Genomic DNA, 16,262 nt, shown 5'->3' with positions numbered 1-16,262 from the left:
TTAGAGACATGCATAATATTAAATAATGAAATATTTGTTGTTTCCAGGTATTATATTACAAATAAAAGATGTACATTATTTTCTCTGATTTTTCACACTTTCCTTTATATATTTATATTACTAGTTTAACTGGAAAAAAATGTTGTCACTAATCCTATTTCTTTAAATAAGGAAATAAAATCTTGCTTCTCTCTGGCTTTTCCATGTCTATCAGTGGCCATATATCTTCTCAGTTTCTTAGGTGTTCTGACCTGGAGTTCTCAATTTTCTATTTTTCTTTTCCTTTCAACTTTTATATGCCAACAGTCCCTATGTACCAACGAAATCTTTTTCCATGATGGTCTATCCATTCCCTCACTTTCTTCTGCAAACAAGGCTCTCAACTACTCATAGCAGAACGCAAATATAAGCCAAATACATTGTGTGTTTTCCACAAGGTTTTCTTCCTCACATATTTCAGAACACTCTCCTCAGATATTTACCATTACTTCCTATTATCTATCAATTGAAAACTTAGGCTCCATGATGGCCTTAATATGTTTCACCATGTAATGACTTTTCAACTCATTAATCTATTTTTCAAATTTGTCAAATCCCCTACTTTGAACAAACAGATTAAATTTCTCCCTGCAAGTTACAACAGAGTAAAGAACACAATATTAGTTTCCAACAAATCCTATCCTAGAAGGGCTTATTACATTCACAGTTTTATTGGCACTGAGGATGGGAAATAATGTCAATAGACAGCAGCATGCCTATAATAAGAGCAAGGCATACCAAATAAACTTAGTTTCCTTTTTTGATATTATAGATTCACAACCTTCCATCAGGTGAAGGATTTTGGCAGGTGTCTGAAAAAGTGTCTCAAAACATCGGGCAGACAAGACTGAGAGAGGTGAGCTAGATGACAATATAATTCAACAGATTAACGAATGCTTGAATAACTTTACTCAAGGAGTCTGGCATAAGATAAAGGTCAACCTGGAAAGAAATTTCTACAGATATGCTGCAGGGATTCCTATCTGCTACTGATCTTCACAACATTCAAAAATATCAAAGACATAAACTAGTTATTTAACTAAAACTATTCTTATCAAGTGTGCCAAATGAAAGAGCTGGAAACGGTAGTCAATACACTACACGGCAGGAAAAACTAAAATGTACTAGAAAACCAGAAATGTCAGGCTGGTATAAATACAGAATGAATCCTTTGTCCAGCTTCTGAAAAACTGCCTGGAAAATGGGTGATTTCAGCTGAGTGTAGGAGAGAGCTTTGGAGCACGAGAGTGGACCACAACCACAGTCTGTGCGGGCCGTGCATGTGGACAGATGGTATCAATGGAGGACAAGTTGCTTGACCAAGGGGATGGCTTCACTGTGTGTTACACATTGACCGAGGTTTGTCAATACTGATTTCGTGTACTCTGGGTCTTTGAAATGCCAGGATGCTGTTAAATAAAATTGTGCAACCAAGAAATGAATTTCTTGGCTACCAAAAAATGTTAGGCTAGGTGGGTTTTTCTCTAACAGTTTGTGCCTTGCTTGCACATCCAATGAACTTTTATGACTAAATAGTTTAAAACATGAAGATAGGATGTTGAAAGTCAGATAAAGGAAGGCAGTCCTGAGTTATGCCCAACAGCTGCTCTGTCCTTTTAATGGTCAAATCAATTACCCAAAGGAGCAGAAAAAGAACCTTTCAATCTTTCAGTTACATTTTTAGATATCACAGCATTTTACATTCATATCTAGGACAAGAAAGTGCTAAAAGATGGGACCTTTGGCCAGGCACGGTGGCTCACACCTGTAATCCCAGCACTTTGGGAGGCTGAGGCGGGAGGATCACCTGAGGTCAGGAGTTCAAGACCAGCCTGGCCAGCATGGAGAAACACCGTCTCTACTAAAAATACAAAAAATTAGCTGGGTATGGTGGTGGGTGTCTGTAACCCCAGCTACTTAGGAGACTGAGTCAGGACAGTCGCTTGAACTTGGGAGGCAGAGGTTGCAGTGAGCCGAGATCGCGCCATTGCACTCCAGCCTGGGCAATAAGAGTGAAACTCAGTCTCAAAAAAGAAAAAAAGATGAGACCTCTGTATGTAAGAAAAGATAATGATCCTAGTCATCATTTATTTTTCTTAACAATTGTTCACAACTTTGACTATGTAAAACGCAATAACTTGATAGCAATTTGCCATTACAGTTCACAAAATATTAAATTTATCAAGTAATTGATTTTAAATACACCATCTGACACTCCTTAAAGATAACTAAGGAAAAAGTATATATATTATCCTGTTTAAACTTCCATCTGCTACAAAAATTGTTAATAGTAAGGATGAATGCAAAGATACTACAGAAGGAACTAAAAGTTCAACATCATTAAATATCTTGATCATTTTTAAAATGAGCTCAGGTGAATAAAATACATAGCTATTCTCATAGAGTCAAATATTCTAATGGTGGCAGAAAGTCCATAAACAAATAAATATGTTTTAGATGGTGATAAATACTATAGGGAAAATAAGGCAGGACACGGTGGTAGAGAACATGATGGGCAGGGAAAGGTTGCTATTTACAAAGGGTCATCACAGAAGACCTCTCTGATATAGTAACATTTAGTCAGAAACCAGCACGGTATAAAATATCTGGGAAATACTAAGACATCTATCCAGGAGAGAAGTGCTACAAGAACAGTTGGTGCAGACGCTGTGAGAGAGAAGCACACTTGGCACATCTGAGTAACTGCAAGACAACCAGCCAGTGAGAGGCAGGGAAGGGTCCCATGAAAAGGGAGGAGCCGCGGTGAGGTGAGACAAAGCAACACTGATGGAGCCAGCCCCTATGTCTGTCTCAACACAAGCCAAGAACAGCTGAGGACTGCCAGTGTATAGCATAGACCATAGCCATGACCATTTTAGTTTATACATTGTACTTAAAGCATGCATTAAAAACTTCTAACACAGACACAGGCTTTTAATCTAAAGCCCACCTATCCTACAGGAAGAAAGAGCAAAAAAACTAGGTTTATATTTTCTGTCACTTAAATATTCATAGAATGTCCTGATTTTGCTTCTTGCTGGATCCTCCAAAAAGTTTTGATGCAAATTGCTCCCTATGAAACTGACATACAGTATGAAACCACTTATTACCCTTAAGCCAATTGAATGCTGCAGAGTATATGCAGATATGTTGAGTTTGAGTTTTAAAGTAATCTGGCAATTTTATGGTAGCAGAATCTACTGTCTATCAAGGGTACTATGTGTGTCAACAAAGCTATATCATCAATTTAGAGAGAAGACAACTTATGTCTGTTTCCCTGTAGGAGGGGTCATCTAAGACTCTGAAAACTGGTATCAAATCATTTAGACACGGGTGAAAAGAAGGAGGGGACTGAAAACACATCTCTATTTTATGCCATAAGAAATGTTCTCTTAAGAGCCTGTGTCACGAGCCTCTGTAATATTCTAATAGATATTAAAACAGAATTTGTAGGATGATCAAATGGCTCCATATTGAGTTCAGAGATCTTAGACCACTAGCAATTCCTCAGAAAAATATTACAAGTAAGTAGTAATAAAAACAGCAAATATCATATACTGTTCTTGATCGATTCTGTGCCAAAGTAATAGAGAATATATCAATGGCCAATTATGGACCATATTTGTTTAAAGGCCATCTACACTACACAGAGATTATTAGAGTGAGAAAATTAGGCTTTTAATTTCTGTCCAAAAGAAACTGACCTAGAGATTGGTTGTTCAATATTGATTTACAAGTTAAATCATTGGTACAAAAATCTGTATAACATTAATTTATACATGTAACAATGACATTGAAAAAAACTACTGTGTGAAACAATTACCTGCTCAGCCAATAATGAAGCTAAACTTGAATATGCATCTGCAAACTCCGGACCATATTTAACGGAATCCTTCAGTAAGGTGATAGCTTCTTCCTTTTTCTCCTGAGACCTATAGATAATAACGGAGGGATGGTGGAGAACATCTTTTAATAACACTTTGTTTCAATTCTCTGATTAGACTCTAAATATCTCATTTCTTTTAGCAAAGCTTAGCTGATTCACTCTGGATTTTATTGCAAATGAATTAAAATAGATGGTCTCAGGGTGCTAACAGTTTCTTTCTGTCTCTGAATTCTCCATGGGAAGAGATGTAAAGATGTAAATTACACTTCAGGTTATCCACTGTTTTCTACTTTCTATTTCCTGCTGTGTACTTTTCTTTTCTTTTTCTTTCTTTCTTTTTTTTTTTTTTTTTGAGACAGAGTTTCTCTCTTGTTGCCCAGGCTGGAGTGCAATGGCCAGATGTTGGGTCACTGCAACCTCTGCCTCCCAGGTTCAAGTGATTCTTCTGCTTCAGCCTCCCTAGTAGCTGGGATTACAGGTGCCTGCTACCATGCCCAGCTAATATTTTGTATTTTTAGTAGAGATGGGGTTTCACTATGTTGGCCAGGCTGGTCTCAATCTCCCGACCTCAGGCCATGCACCCGCCTCAGCCTCCCAAAATGCTGGAATTACAGGTGTGAGCCACCTTGCTTGGCTTGCTGTATACTTTTTGAGAATTATATTCAATATTTTGCAGGTTTATTAGTGAGAACAATTTTGGGACATTGTCTGGGTGGCATGAGAGCCAGTTTACAGTTATATGAAGATATGTGGGTCTCTGTAGTACTGGTCACACCACTGCAGGCTGAGCTCCTAAGGGTAGCTGTACCTACTAGGTACAAATCAGGCCAAACTGCCAATGCTAATATTTGATTTTACATCTAAGAGAGAAAATATTCCATACGTAATTTATGAAATTAGAGATCACTGTGACCACTGGTTGGTAAAGAATAATGAGACATTTTATCACCATATTTTTACTGAAAATTGAAGCTAATTCTGTCTTCCTCATTCAGTTCTTCTCCCAGTGATGATACTTCCTTTTAAAGAGTAATCAAGGCCCAAAAGTCATGACCATTTTATTGGGTTAAAATTCTCTTTCCTGTTAGACAAAGTTCTCTTTCCTGTTAAATCGAATGAGGAGACATTGGGTCATTATCCTGATATCAATGTCTTTGGGACCAAAAATGCACAGTATTGGAAGTGATCGAGTTTGCTATTAATACAATTCCAAAGATACTGGTCTTTCATTAAGTGCTAGACATTGTGATTCTGCAATGAAGAAGGGAATCCTTTGAACTATAGCAAGCACACAGCCTAAAGGTCCCGTCATCTTTAACAGTTACCAATATAGAGTTGTGTGCTTATGTTTTTACTATGTATTGATTTAGCAATGACTATGTACCATATACTCTCATATCTCTTCACATAGCATTTAATGTATTTCTTATAACAATCACATATGATAGATATTATTTTCTATTATTATACTCATTTTTCTAATGAGAAATTTTTGATTCAGGAAAGTCAAGTGACTCATCTGTATTTATAATAAGTATTCTTGAGTGCTCTTCCATCATACCATATCTGCTGATTCTAACTTCTTAGAAATCCACCCCTAATGATCTTTCTACTCAAAGTGTGATTCGTAGACCAGCTTAGACAACATCACCTGAGAGTATGTGAGAAATGCAGAATATCTCAGGCCCCATCCAGAACTACTGAATCTGATCCTACAGTTTCAAAAGATTCCCAAGTGATCTGTATGCATGCTGACATTTCAGTAGAATTGTCCCATTAGGTATCAAAGGCAGCTGACAGTAGCCCCTGACACAATCCTCTCCATCCTCCACATCCCACACCCACAGCTGCAGTTTCTGAGGATTAAGTTATGTAGAGGGAAAACTAATATTCACTCCATAAGTTTGAGTTCTTAGGTGTTAGAAGCAATAGAGCAATAAGGTTGCACACGGCAATTTCAACTAGCAGGGAGTTTCCTATTATAGACCTTGGGGAATAAATGCCATGCTTCCAATCTAGACCTTGGATTTAACAATTCAAGTAAGCAAATATTTATCATTATCTATTATATGTCAAGTACTTAGCTGTTTCTCAGGGGAGGTGGCAGTCCACCTTATTAGGGTCTATCTAACTCCTAATGGGCTCTTCTCCATGCAAAGTCCTGTCCTTGAGAACAGGTATAACATCTGTGCCCTTAAGTGGATTGTCCTTGGGATGGCTTTCAAGTTTCATGGTTATAATTAATTTCTTAGTGATTTATTATTGATTCACTCATTTCATTGACAAACATTTAAAGAGTACGTGCAAGACTCCATGCAAGTCCACTATGTTTACATAAACTTAAGTTTCTATTCTAAAATATACCTTGATGTAATTCTTCCATTAGCACATGTTTTTTAAATAAAATATGTTTTTGAATCCTACTAATTTGGCTATTGGTTTTATGGTTAGCAGAACTCTTCCTCCAAAAATTCATAAATATTTAATAACATTAATTTGGAAATCCTCTGAAAGTTCAAAGAAAGATTCAGACTTTGAAAATTAAGGCTGACAATTAAGTCCCTTGGGATATAATTTAGCTTAGATATTCTTCAAATTGGCAGAGTAAAGGAAAAAAACCCCCACAACATCTTCATAGCAATGATTTAATCATTTTCATATGTCATGACTCACATCAGTTAGAATAGAAACTTAGATATTTTGCATATGAACTCAGCAAGATGACCACTCAATACAGTCCAAGAACCTAAATGTCTGAGGTTGTCCATGAACATTCATGTGACACAGTGGAAAGATTATCATCAAAGTTATTCACCAAGAACCCAAATTCTTGATAAAAAACATCATCTCTAAAAAATCCTGTGAGACAATTGCTACAAAGAGAATAAAATACCTAGGAATACAACTAACAAAGAGCGTAAAGGACCTCTTCAAGGAGAACTACAAACCACTGCTCAATGAAATAGGAGAGTATTTCTTCTATAGTCTCTCTTGCTCACCCCTTGATGGGAGCTTATGGCCCTAGGGAAGCACATGTGGTGCACCTACAGCCGCCTCTTGGGAGCAGGGTCCAGGTCCATCTAACACTGACTGTGCCATGCAGACAAGCTTTTCCAGCTGCATGTTTCACAATAGCTGTTTCCTGAACATTGACTCTCTGCCAAGGCCCATGCTAAGTAATTTACTCTACTTCTCACTAAGCATTATACATTTGGTATAATTATCTCCCTTTCAAAGATTTAGACAAAAATACCAACCACCATCACCCCAAATTAATAAAAACTAAGTTTTAGAGAGCTCAATTGATAATTACACAGCTTCGATAACACCTGGACTCTAATTTAGAATTTCAAATCTAGACTGTTCCATTGAGGCCACACTTAGCATTTCTGTGTTCACTCGCTTAAATGTTATACAATTTGTCTGTGACCACTAGGTTTCAAGTTCCTTCATAGGTGGAACCTACATCTTACTAATCTTAGTTTTTTTTCTTCCTATTCCAGAGACTAGAAAAGTGACTTGCACAGAGTAGAAGTTCAGTAATTGCTGCATTCGTTTTATTTTTTAAAATTAAACCAGAGTTTTGCTATTTATTTCTAGATCTTTGTAAATGTCCTTAAAGAAGTTTTCCAATATTTGGATAAAATTTGATGACAAAAAGTGACAATATGATTCTGCATGTTATGTTTTTGTTTCCACGGTTCTTCAAGTGTTATAGATGTGATCCTAAGAAAGACAGAGGCAGCCCAAGGCTAACTTAGAATCATAAGAAAATCACAAGCACAGCATCCACATACTGAAAATCTATTCCATACCGAGCATACTGCTAAGCAGCCCATCCACCTAATCACTATATGATAGCTAAAAGCACAGACTCAAAAACAAGAAGGACTGGCTTCTGATGCTACATCTACCACTTACTAGCTGTGTTTCCTGAGGCAAATTTTCAGACCCCCATACATCTCAGGCACATGGTAGGTACTGTTTATGTTTTGGCTTTTATTATTACCTCATTTAATGTTTCTAAAAATCACCCGTTGAAACCTATTTCCTCTATTCTTTTCTTATTAATTTTTAAAACCCAGGAGAATGTGGTGTTTTTGACATAGTCTCTCCTAAATAATATCCTTCTACATTTCAAATTACTCATAAAAAGCTTAGGTTACATCAGAATAATTTTTCTTTGTGTCTGACAAAACAATAGATGTTGTCTAATAATCATCAGACCTAAATTCATATAGCATTGTATTACATATAATTTAGCCATTTAGACCAAACTGACAGGTCAATTTCAAAGGGGAAAAATATTAAAATAAATTTTTTTCTCTGAACTGACCAAGTCCATGGGTTGTTTCTCTGAGTTATATTGAAAGGCCTAAGTTAACTAGCCCATGACTGCTGAAAAATAGATAAAATTGAACATCAGTATATACACCGTGTCCAATCAGGCATAGACACACTTTGATTTTGGAGTCACAGAAAGGAAAACTCTGAATCCTTTTAAGAACTCATATGATACTGAAGACACTAAGAACAACAGGGACTCTCAGAGCGTCTGATATGGGGTTCAACTGGCACTGATGGAACTCTTAGGGATCTCTGGATAGGTAAAAAGTGCAGGTAAGCATAAAACTGCTCCAGGATTCAGCATTATCATTGCCCTGCAGCAACTGGGATTTCCTTAGCTGCTAAACAGTGTTACCAGCTGACGACCGATAGTAATCCTCCGTGATCTAAAATATTTTGTCTTTACTTCTCCCTTAGACCAATACTTCTGAAATTCTGATGTGTAAGACTCTCCAGGTGTTTGGTAAAATGCAGAATGCCAGAACTGATAAGATTGAGCAGGTCTGGGTGTGGCCCAGGAATCATTAGGATTCTAAGCCTCTCAGGTGAGTCTGCTTAGCATGGACGTTATAGCCCATGCTTTAAGAAACTCTGCCGTGGTTTGCATGTAGGATTTGCCTGATCAATTGAACTGAATAGGAGACTAAATATAATAGGACGCTGAAAGCTAAAAAAAAACAAAAAAAAACCCAAAAAACAGGATAAAGAAGACTTCCCTGGGACAATCTTAGCGAAAGAGAAAGGTGGCACTGGCTGGTTAATTTGCCCTATGAGAGATACTCCTGGTACCAGGAAATGTGTCAGGATGGGGTTGGGCAGGGTGGAACTCTGAGGGAATACTGCGATTGGAAGAGGCAGTTTTCTCTCTCACAGGGGCTCTATGTGAATATCCTCTATTGCGTATCCAAGTCTTAGCTCCTGTGTTATCTGTCACAACGCAAATAAAAGTCTCCTAATATTTTGCAGCAAAACTCAACTCTCTTATGTTTTCCCTGGGAACTTCCAAAAGGCTAAAAATTCCTGAGAATGTGTTTGTGGGGCCAGTGACATCACCACTGATTTAATAAGAGAAACGTTAAGTAGAAATTAGATCTTGTTCAGAATGTGCAAATTTTGCTGTTAAAACACTTGTAGTTTCACAGGGAATTTTCCCTTGGGTTACACAGCAGAGGGGCTGTTTTTCCTGTGTGTTAAGTAAAAACATTTGCATCATCTCACTTTCGTGGCTCCACGTCAATGACAGATATTTAGAAAAAGCAAAAAGGTTTTGTCTCATTTTTTTTTTAGTAATTAAGGACTGGGTATATTTGGCAATTGAGAAAAATTTTGGATTCCTGTCTAACATCTCGTGACATATTCAATTAAATCGAAAGCAGATGCTTGCTTTGAAAAAGTATTGACATTTGGGGAGAATGTAGGAAATGCCAGTAACAGAAATAAATGGATTTGGCGACCCTCTTGGCAGCAGTAAAGTTTCCCATTAACCACAGTGTGAACTTGGAATGCCGGGCAGCCCTCTTAATTACTATTCCATTGTCGGGGTGTCTGTTGTTGTTGGATTCAAAACTGATGTTCTTCACAAATGAAAAAGATCATGTTTTTTTTTTTGTTTGTTTGTTTTGTTTTGTTTTTTGGCATATTCACTACACCAGCCCTTCTAAAATACTGAATTGTGAAAGTCAAATTGTAAATGTCTGACTGAGAGAATCTTTACAGAGCATACATTTTTCTGCAGTTCTATAATTCCTGTACAGAAAGAAAAAATCAGATTATATTCTCTGTAGCTTCCTTTAGATTCAAGCTTACTGAGCACACCTGGGCAATACAGCATCGAGTTTAGTAGGGGTTCACCCTAATTTTGCTGCTTGACCTTTTACAGAAGCCACAGGGAACTGTCTGGAGGACACAGATTCATATTATGTGGTTGTAAAGAATTTTTTTAAATGTTTTCACCAGATGCAGTGGCTCAAGCCTGTAATCCCAGCACTTTGGGAGGCCAAGGTGGGCGGATCACTTGAGGTCAAGAGTTCGAGATCAGCCTGGCCAACATAGTGAAATCCCATGTCTACTAAAAATACAAAAATTAGCCAGGAGTGGTGGTGGTGGGGGGGTGCCTGTAATCCCAGCTACTCAGTAGGCTGAGACAGGAGAATCACTTGAACCCAGGAGGCAGAGTTTGCAGTGAGCTGAGATTGCACCATTACACTCCAGCCTGGGTGACAAGAGCAAAATTCTGTCTCAAAAAAAAGTTTTCAATTCACAATCGTACTCATTAGACAGGTTGGTGCAAAAGTAGCGCTAGCCCAACAGCTAACATTCAGAGAATAGGACACTTATTTCCCTCCCACCCCCCATCCTACCCTACTCCCACCTGGAAACTGAGAAATGGTAAGATAGAAAGCTCTACTCATAGGGCATCAGAAATGGAGATGCAACTCACACACACACACACACACACACACACACACACACACACACCTCACACCAGGCATGGCACAGAATAGGTCCTGAGGAAATGTTAGTCGTGAAGTCCTCTCCTTCAGTTCTTTGGTGTCTACTGCCAGCTGGATGAGGTCACTGCTGTGCACCCAGGCAGTGGAACACCTGCCCCACTGTGCCTTCCTCCTGCATCTGCAGGGCTGCTTATGTGCATGGAGGTTGGCTGGGATAAACTAGTCCCAAGCCAGCTTCACTTCAAAGTGTGTGCAAATATATATGCTAAATCCTTTCGGGATTGAGGGAAAGTGTAAAAACAATGCTCCCAGGTAGGGACCTAAAAGGGAAGGCAGCTGAGAAAAACTTAATTTAGTCAGGATTCATTTACCCCATTGCGAAAGGGATGCTTTGATGATGCAGTTTAATGCATGTCCCCAGGTTTAGGCTCAGGCTTGTGGCTGTCTAAATCTCAGCTCTGCCCTTACCAGCTGAATCTCTAGGAGCCCCAGTGGCTGAAGAGAAATGTGCTTATTATTAAATAATCTCTACCTCTCTAGGTTCCTGTAAGGGTGTAATAAAAGAACATGAGTGGTGTGCTTAGCAGAAGTGTCTGGCACATAGAAGGAGACAATAAATGCTAGCTCCACTTGCTCCTTGCTCCTCTCCAGCAACATTCCCAGCTCGAATTTCTACCAGAAGCCTTATGGGTGGGTTTTTTTCAAGTAGAGGCAGGATGCTGTTACAATGCAAGTCCTTCCTCTGGAGAGAAAAGGGACTTTCAAGTTCTTCTCTGGTCTTCTTTTTCTTGTACTTCTCAGTTAAGAGACCAGGAGCCTGTAGTTGTAGTTAAAACCACCGATTCTTGCAGCTAGGGAATTCTATAAGATCACTTATTTTTACCCTTTGTTTCAAAGAGATGGAGGCCAGGTGCAGTGGCTCGCGCCTGTAATCCCATCACTTTGGGAGGCCAAGGCGGGCAGATCATTTGACATCAAGAGTTCGAGACCAGCCTGGCTAGCATGGTGAAACCTCGTCTCTACTAAAAGTACAAAAATGAGCTAGGCATAGTGGTACGTGCCTGTAGTCCCAGCTACTCAGGAGGCTGGGGCAGGAAACTTGCTAGAACCTGGGAAGCGGAGGTTGCAGTGAGCCGAGATCAGGCCACTGAACTTCAGTCTGGGCAACAGAGCAAGGCTCTGTATCAAAAAGAAAAAAAAAAAACAGAGAGAGAGAGAGAGATGGAAACTGAGTCTCAGCAAAGTTTAAATTCTCCCAAGCTGTTCAACTGCAGGGGTAGGAAAATGCATTATCTACTTCTGATTCGTTATTCATTTTATACCAAGAACCTGAGTTTCAAATTGAAAGTGAGAAATTATGTCCCTGGGCTGATAATTAATAATAGCTAAAGCTTATTTCATCTTTAGTGGGTGCTAAGTCCTATGTTAAGGACTTACTTACATGCATTATTGTATTTAGTACTCATGAAAGATGTAGTTACTAGTATTATTTCCATTTTATACATGAGCAGCTGGAGGTACTGCAAGCTAAAATCCTTTTCCCAAGGTCACATGTAATTATTCAGTAGAACTGAGACTCAAACTCGCTAAGCTCTCCCAGCTGCTAGCCTTGAGGAGAAGACACAGGAGGTGGTGATGGGGCAGGCTGATGCGGCAGGAAGCACTGGCATCACAGTTTCCTGGCCCTGACTCCTCACTCAATTCCCAGTCCTAGAAAACTGGTGTGGGCAGGCTCATGAGACTTGAGAAGTGCTGAGCAGACTGCCATTTAAGTGCCAGTTACTGTTGTCCCTGTCACTTGCAAGAGGAGGGTGGCCAGAAAGCTGAGGGCAGAGAGCCTTGCTATGCTGCCGGGCAGACAAGAGGCACAGCATGAAAACACCAAACTGGAAACCATCATTCTCAACAAACTGACAGAAGAGCAGAAGATCAAACACCGCATGTTCTCACTCATAGGCGGGTGTTGAACAATGAGAACACATGGACATAGGGAGGGGAGCACTACACACTGGGGTCAGTTAGGGGGAAATAGGGGAGGGACGGTGGGGGGTGGGGAGCTGGGGAGAGATAGCAAGGGGAGAGATGTCAGAGGTAGGTGATGGGGAAGAAGGCAGCAAATCACACTGCCACGTGTGTACCTATGCAACAATCTTGCATGTTCTTCACATGTACCCCAAAACCTAAAATGCAATAAAATAAATAAATGGGAAAAACAAAACAAAACACCAAACTAAGGGAACTGGGCCTTGTTTAAGGAAGGTACAAATGGGCGGGAGGTTGGCTGGCAGAATTGCTAAGGAGTCACCAAGATGGGAAGGGGCCTTACTTACATCGTGCTTCCTGGGACGTACCCTGCAGGCCACAGGCAGGGGTGGAATACGCGCATATTCTTCTTTCTGTCCTTCCTGTTTCTCTTCCTGTCTACACAGAGCATTTTTAGATTTAAAAGCCTTTCAATCCTGTCTAACAGCCTATATGCCGCATTTAAGTGTCTGGGTAAAGTTGATTTCTGGGCTTTAGATAAAACGTTCAGGTACTTGGTCCCCTAAAGTAAGACAAATGTGTGCAGAAAGAAATTTCTGATATTTATCCACATTTCTCTTATTCTTTTTTTTTTTTTTTTTTTTGAGACGGGGTTTCGCTCTTGTTACCCAGGCTGGAGTGCAATGGCGCGATCTCGGCTCACTGAAACCTCTGCCTCCTGGGTTCAGGCAATTCTCCTTCCTCAGCCTCCTGAGTAGCTGGGATTACAGGCATGCGCCACCATGCCCAGCTGATTTTTTGTATTTTTAGTAGAGACGGGGTTTCACCATGTTGACCAGGATGGTCTCGATCTCTTGACCTCGTGATCCACCCACCTCGGCCTCCCAAAGTGCTGGGATTACATTCTCTTATTCTTTAATTGAATAAGAGTAGTCCCAGCTACTCAGGAGGCTGAGGCAGGAGGTTCACTTCAGCCCAGGAGTTTGGAAGTTTGAAGCTGTTGTGTGCCATGATCACACCTGTGAATAGCCAGTGCACTCCAGCTTGGGCAACATAGAGAGAACTTTTCCCTTAAAAAAAATTCCCCTTTTACCTAGATTTTTTTTTTTTTTTTTGAAACAGAGTCTTGCCCTATTGCCCAGGCTGGAGTGCAATGGTGTGATCTCAGCTCACTGCAACTTCTATCTCGTGGATTCAAGTGATTCTCCTGCCTCAGCCTCCTGAGTAGCTGGTATTACAGGTGCGTGCCACCACACCCAGGTAATTTTTTAAATCTTTAGTAGAGATGGGTTTTCACCATGTTGACCAGGCTGGTCTCAAACTCCTGACCTCATGATATGCCCGCCTCGGCCTCCCAAAGTGTTGGGATTACACGTGTGAGCCATCGTGACTGGCCTTACCTATATCTTGAATCATTCCAAAATTTATTCCTTTTTCACCTATATCTTGAGTCATCCTAAGTCTTTCAGGAGCTCAAAGTGACAAGAAAACAAATGATTCCAGGAAAGTGATTTTCAGGACAAGGAAGATGACTGAAAACTCTTGTACTCGACAAAGCAGTCTGACCTGTTCAATTATCTTCTGTTAGAAATATTTATGCAAGGAAGGAAAATGATGACATTCCAATTCCTTCAAGAGAATGTAAACAAAAACCAGGGGGTTCCTCAAAGCTTGCTCCCACTCACAGCATGTCCTGGATAGTTCTGTCTTCAGGTCTCAGTGGTGTTTACTGGAGTCATCACAAAAGGGTACTTTCCTTGCAAAGCACATGATGGATTTAAAACAATGTAAGCTCAACTCATTAGTAATCACTAGTATAAATCAGTAGAGTTGCAGTAGGAGGGAGAGACTCACAAGAATACTTTAACCATTAGCAATCTGTTTACATACAAATAACTGCCAAATCTTGAGTAAGTAGGTAGACAGTCTCCTTATTTCCTAGATAACTTAATTTTGGACAGCCATGGAGTATGAAATCATACAAATGTAAATGAAACCACATTTTCAATGAATTAGAAAAGTTCTGAGTTTAAAACCTCAGCCACAGCCTCTAAAATGTAACCTGGCAAGTTAGTATTTCTCATACATTGACAAATGCTCAATCTGGCTGGGGTCTGGGTTTATACAGAAAGGTAGAGGAGTGAAGAATAAGGAGGAAGGTGGTAGGACTATGGAAAGCCCTGAATGCTAAGACATTTTGAACTCTATGCAATGGATATAAACTGAATTTCTTAGCTGTCCCTAAATTTATAGGGAGAGTGGAAGAAGAGCAGATGTTGGATTTAGAAGAGCAAAATAATGCACTATGATAGAAGCAATGAAATAAAGAGCTTCAAAATCAAAAGGAGATCAGCAGTGTCATATTCTTCACTGCAGAGAAACTAAAGGAGTAACAGCTGACAGAGCAGCGGCATGCAGTAGACAGCTGTGAGAACAGGTGGGGATAAGGAGAATCACCAGGCATTAACCATTTTTCTTGCTAATTTGATCAAAAGCAAGAAGTGAGGAGAACAACTGGAGGGAGCACCTCAACTGGGAAAGATCCCTTAGGGGGATCTGGGACATGCTGAAGTTGTGGACTGGGGAGAATTTGAAGACCTAAGAGAGAGCCTATGATAATAGAGGAGGGGAGAAATAGAATCAGAAACACGTGGATTTTACACTCATGACCACTAATGGCTAAAACACAGCAAAAAATGTTCACAAGGTAGAGCAAATGAATCTTTCCCCATTGTTGACAGAGTGAAAAATGGCACAATTAGTTTGGAAAACTGTTTGTCAATTGATGTGGTTTGGCAGTGTCCCCACCCAAATCTCATCTTGAATTGTAGCTCCCATAATCCCCACATGTTGTGAGAGGGACCCAGTGGGAGGTAACAGAATCATGGGGGCAGTTTTTTTTCCCATGTTGTTTCCATGATAGTGAATAAGTCACATGGGATCTGATGGTTTTATGAAAGGGAAGTTCCCCTGCACGCCCTCTCTTGCCTGCTGCCATGTAAGATGTACCTTTGTTCCTGCTTCACCTTCCACCATGATTGTGGGGCCTCCTCAGCCATGTGAAACTGTGAATCCATTAAACCTCCTTTTCTTAATAAATTACCCAGTCTCAGGTATGTCTTTATTAGCAATCTGAGAAAAGACTAATACTAATTTCTGAAAACATTAAAGAAACAACCACAATTGTATACCTACATATTTACCAAAAAATGAACATACAAAGATTGGGAAATGAATATTCACAACACCTTTATTTGTAATAACCCAAACCTGTAAACAAACCAAGTATCCACCCACAGTAAATGGATAAACAAATTATATTAGATTACTATGATAGAATACTACTCAGCAATAAAAAGCAATATGTAACAACATGGATAAGGCTAAAAAATTGTGCTAAGTGAAAGTATCCAGATGCCAAAAATACATACCAAATTATCACTTTAAAATAAAGTTCTAGGCCAAACTAATTTATCATTTAAAAAAATCAGAATAGTAATTGTCTCAGGGGATAGGGAAATTCACTGGATGGAGGTATGAGAGGTCTTTCTGGG

General features: G+C 39.6%; 1 protein-coding gene across 3 annotated transcripts in view; it reads right to left on the bottom strand.

The window, feature by feature from the left end:
- The window catches only part of TMTC1 (transmembrane O-mannosyltransferase targeting cadherins 1), a 267,544-nt gene that overhangs the window by 23,788 nt on the left and 227,494 nt on the right, over positions 1-16,262 (bottom strand). For all 3 annotated transcript variants that reach the window (XM_032268575.1, XM_032268576.1, XM_032268577.1), the window contains one exon: positions 3,863-3,971. In XM_032268575.1, the coding sequence (XP_032124466.1) occupies positions 3,863-3,971 (109 nt within the window). The remainder of the gene's footprint in view (positions 1-3,862; positions 3,972-16,262) is intronic.

This window comes from Sapajus apella, unplaced genomic scaffold, assembly GCF_009761245.1.
Source record: "Sapajus apella isolate SASKATOON/1434 unplaced genomic scaffold, GSC_monkey_1.0 scaffold183, whole genome shotgun sequence".
Classification (NCBI taxonomy): Eukaryota; Metazoa; Chordata; class Mammalia; order Primates; family Cebidae; genus Sapajus; species Sapajus apella.
Note: the sequence above shows the minus strand (reverse complement) of the source record. Positions and strands in the feature narration are given on the sequence as shown.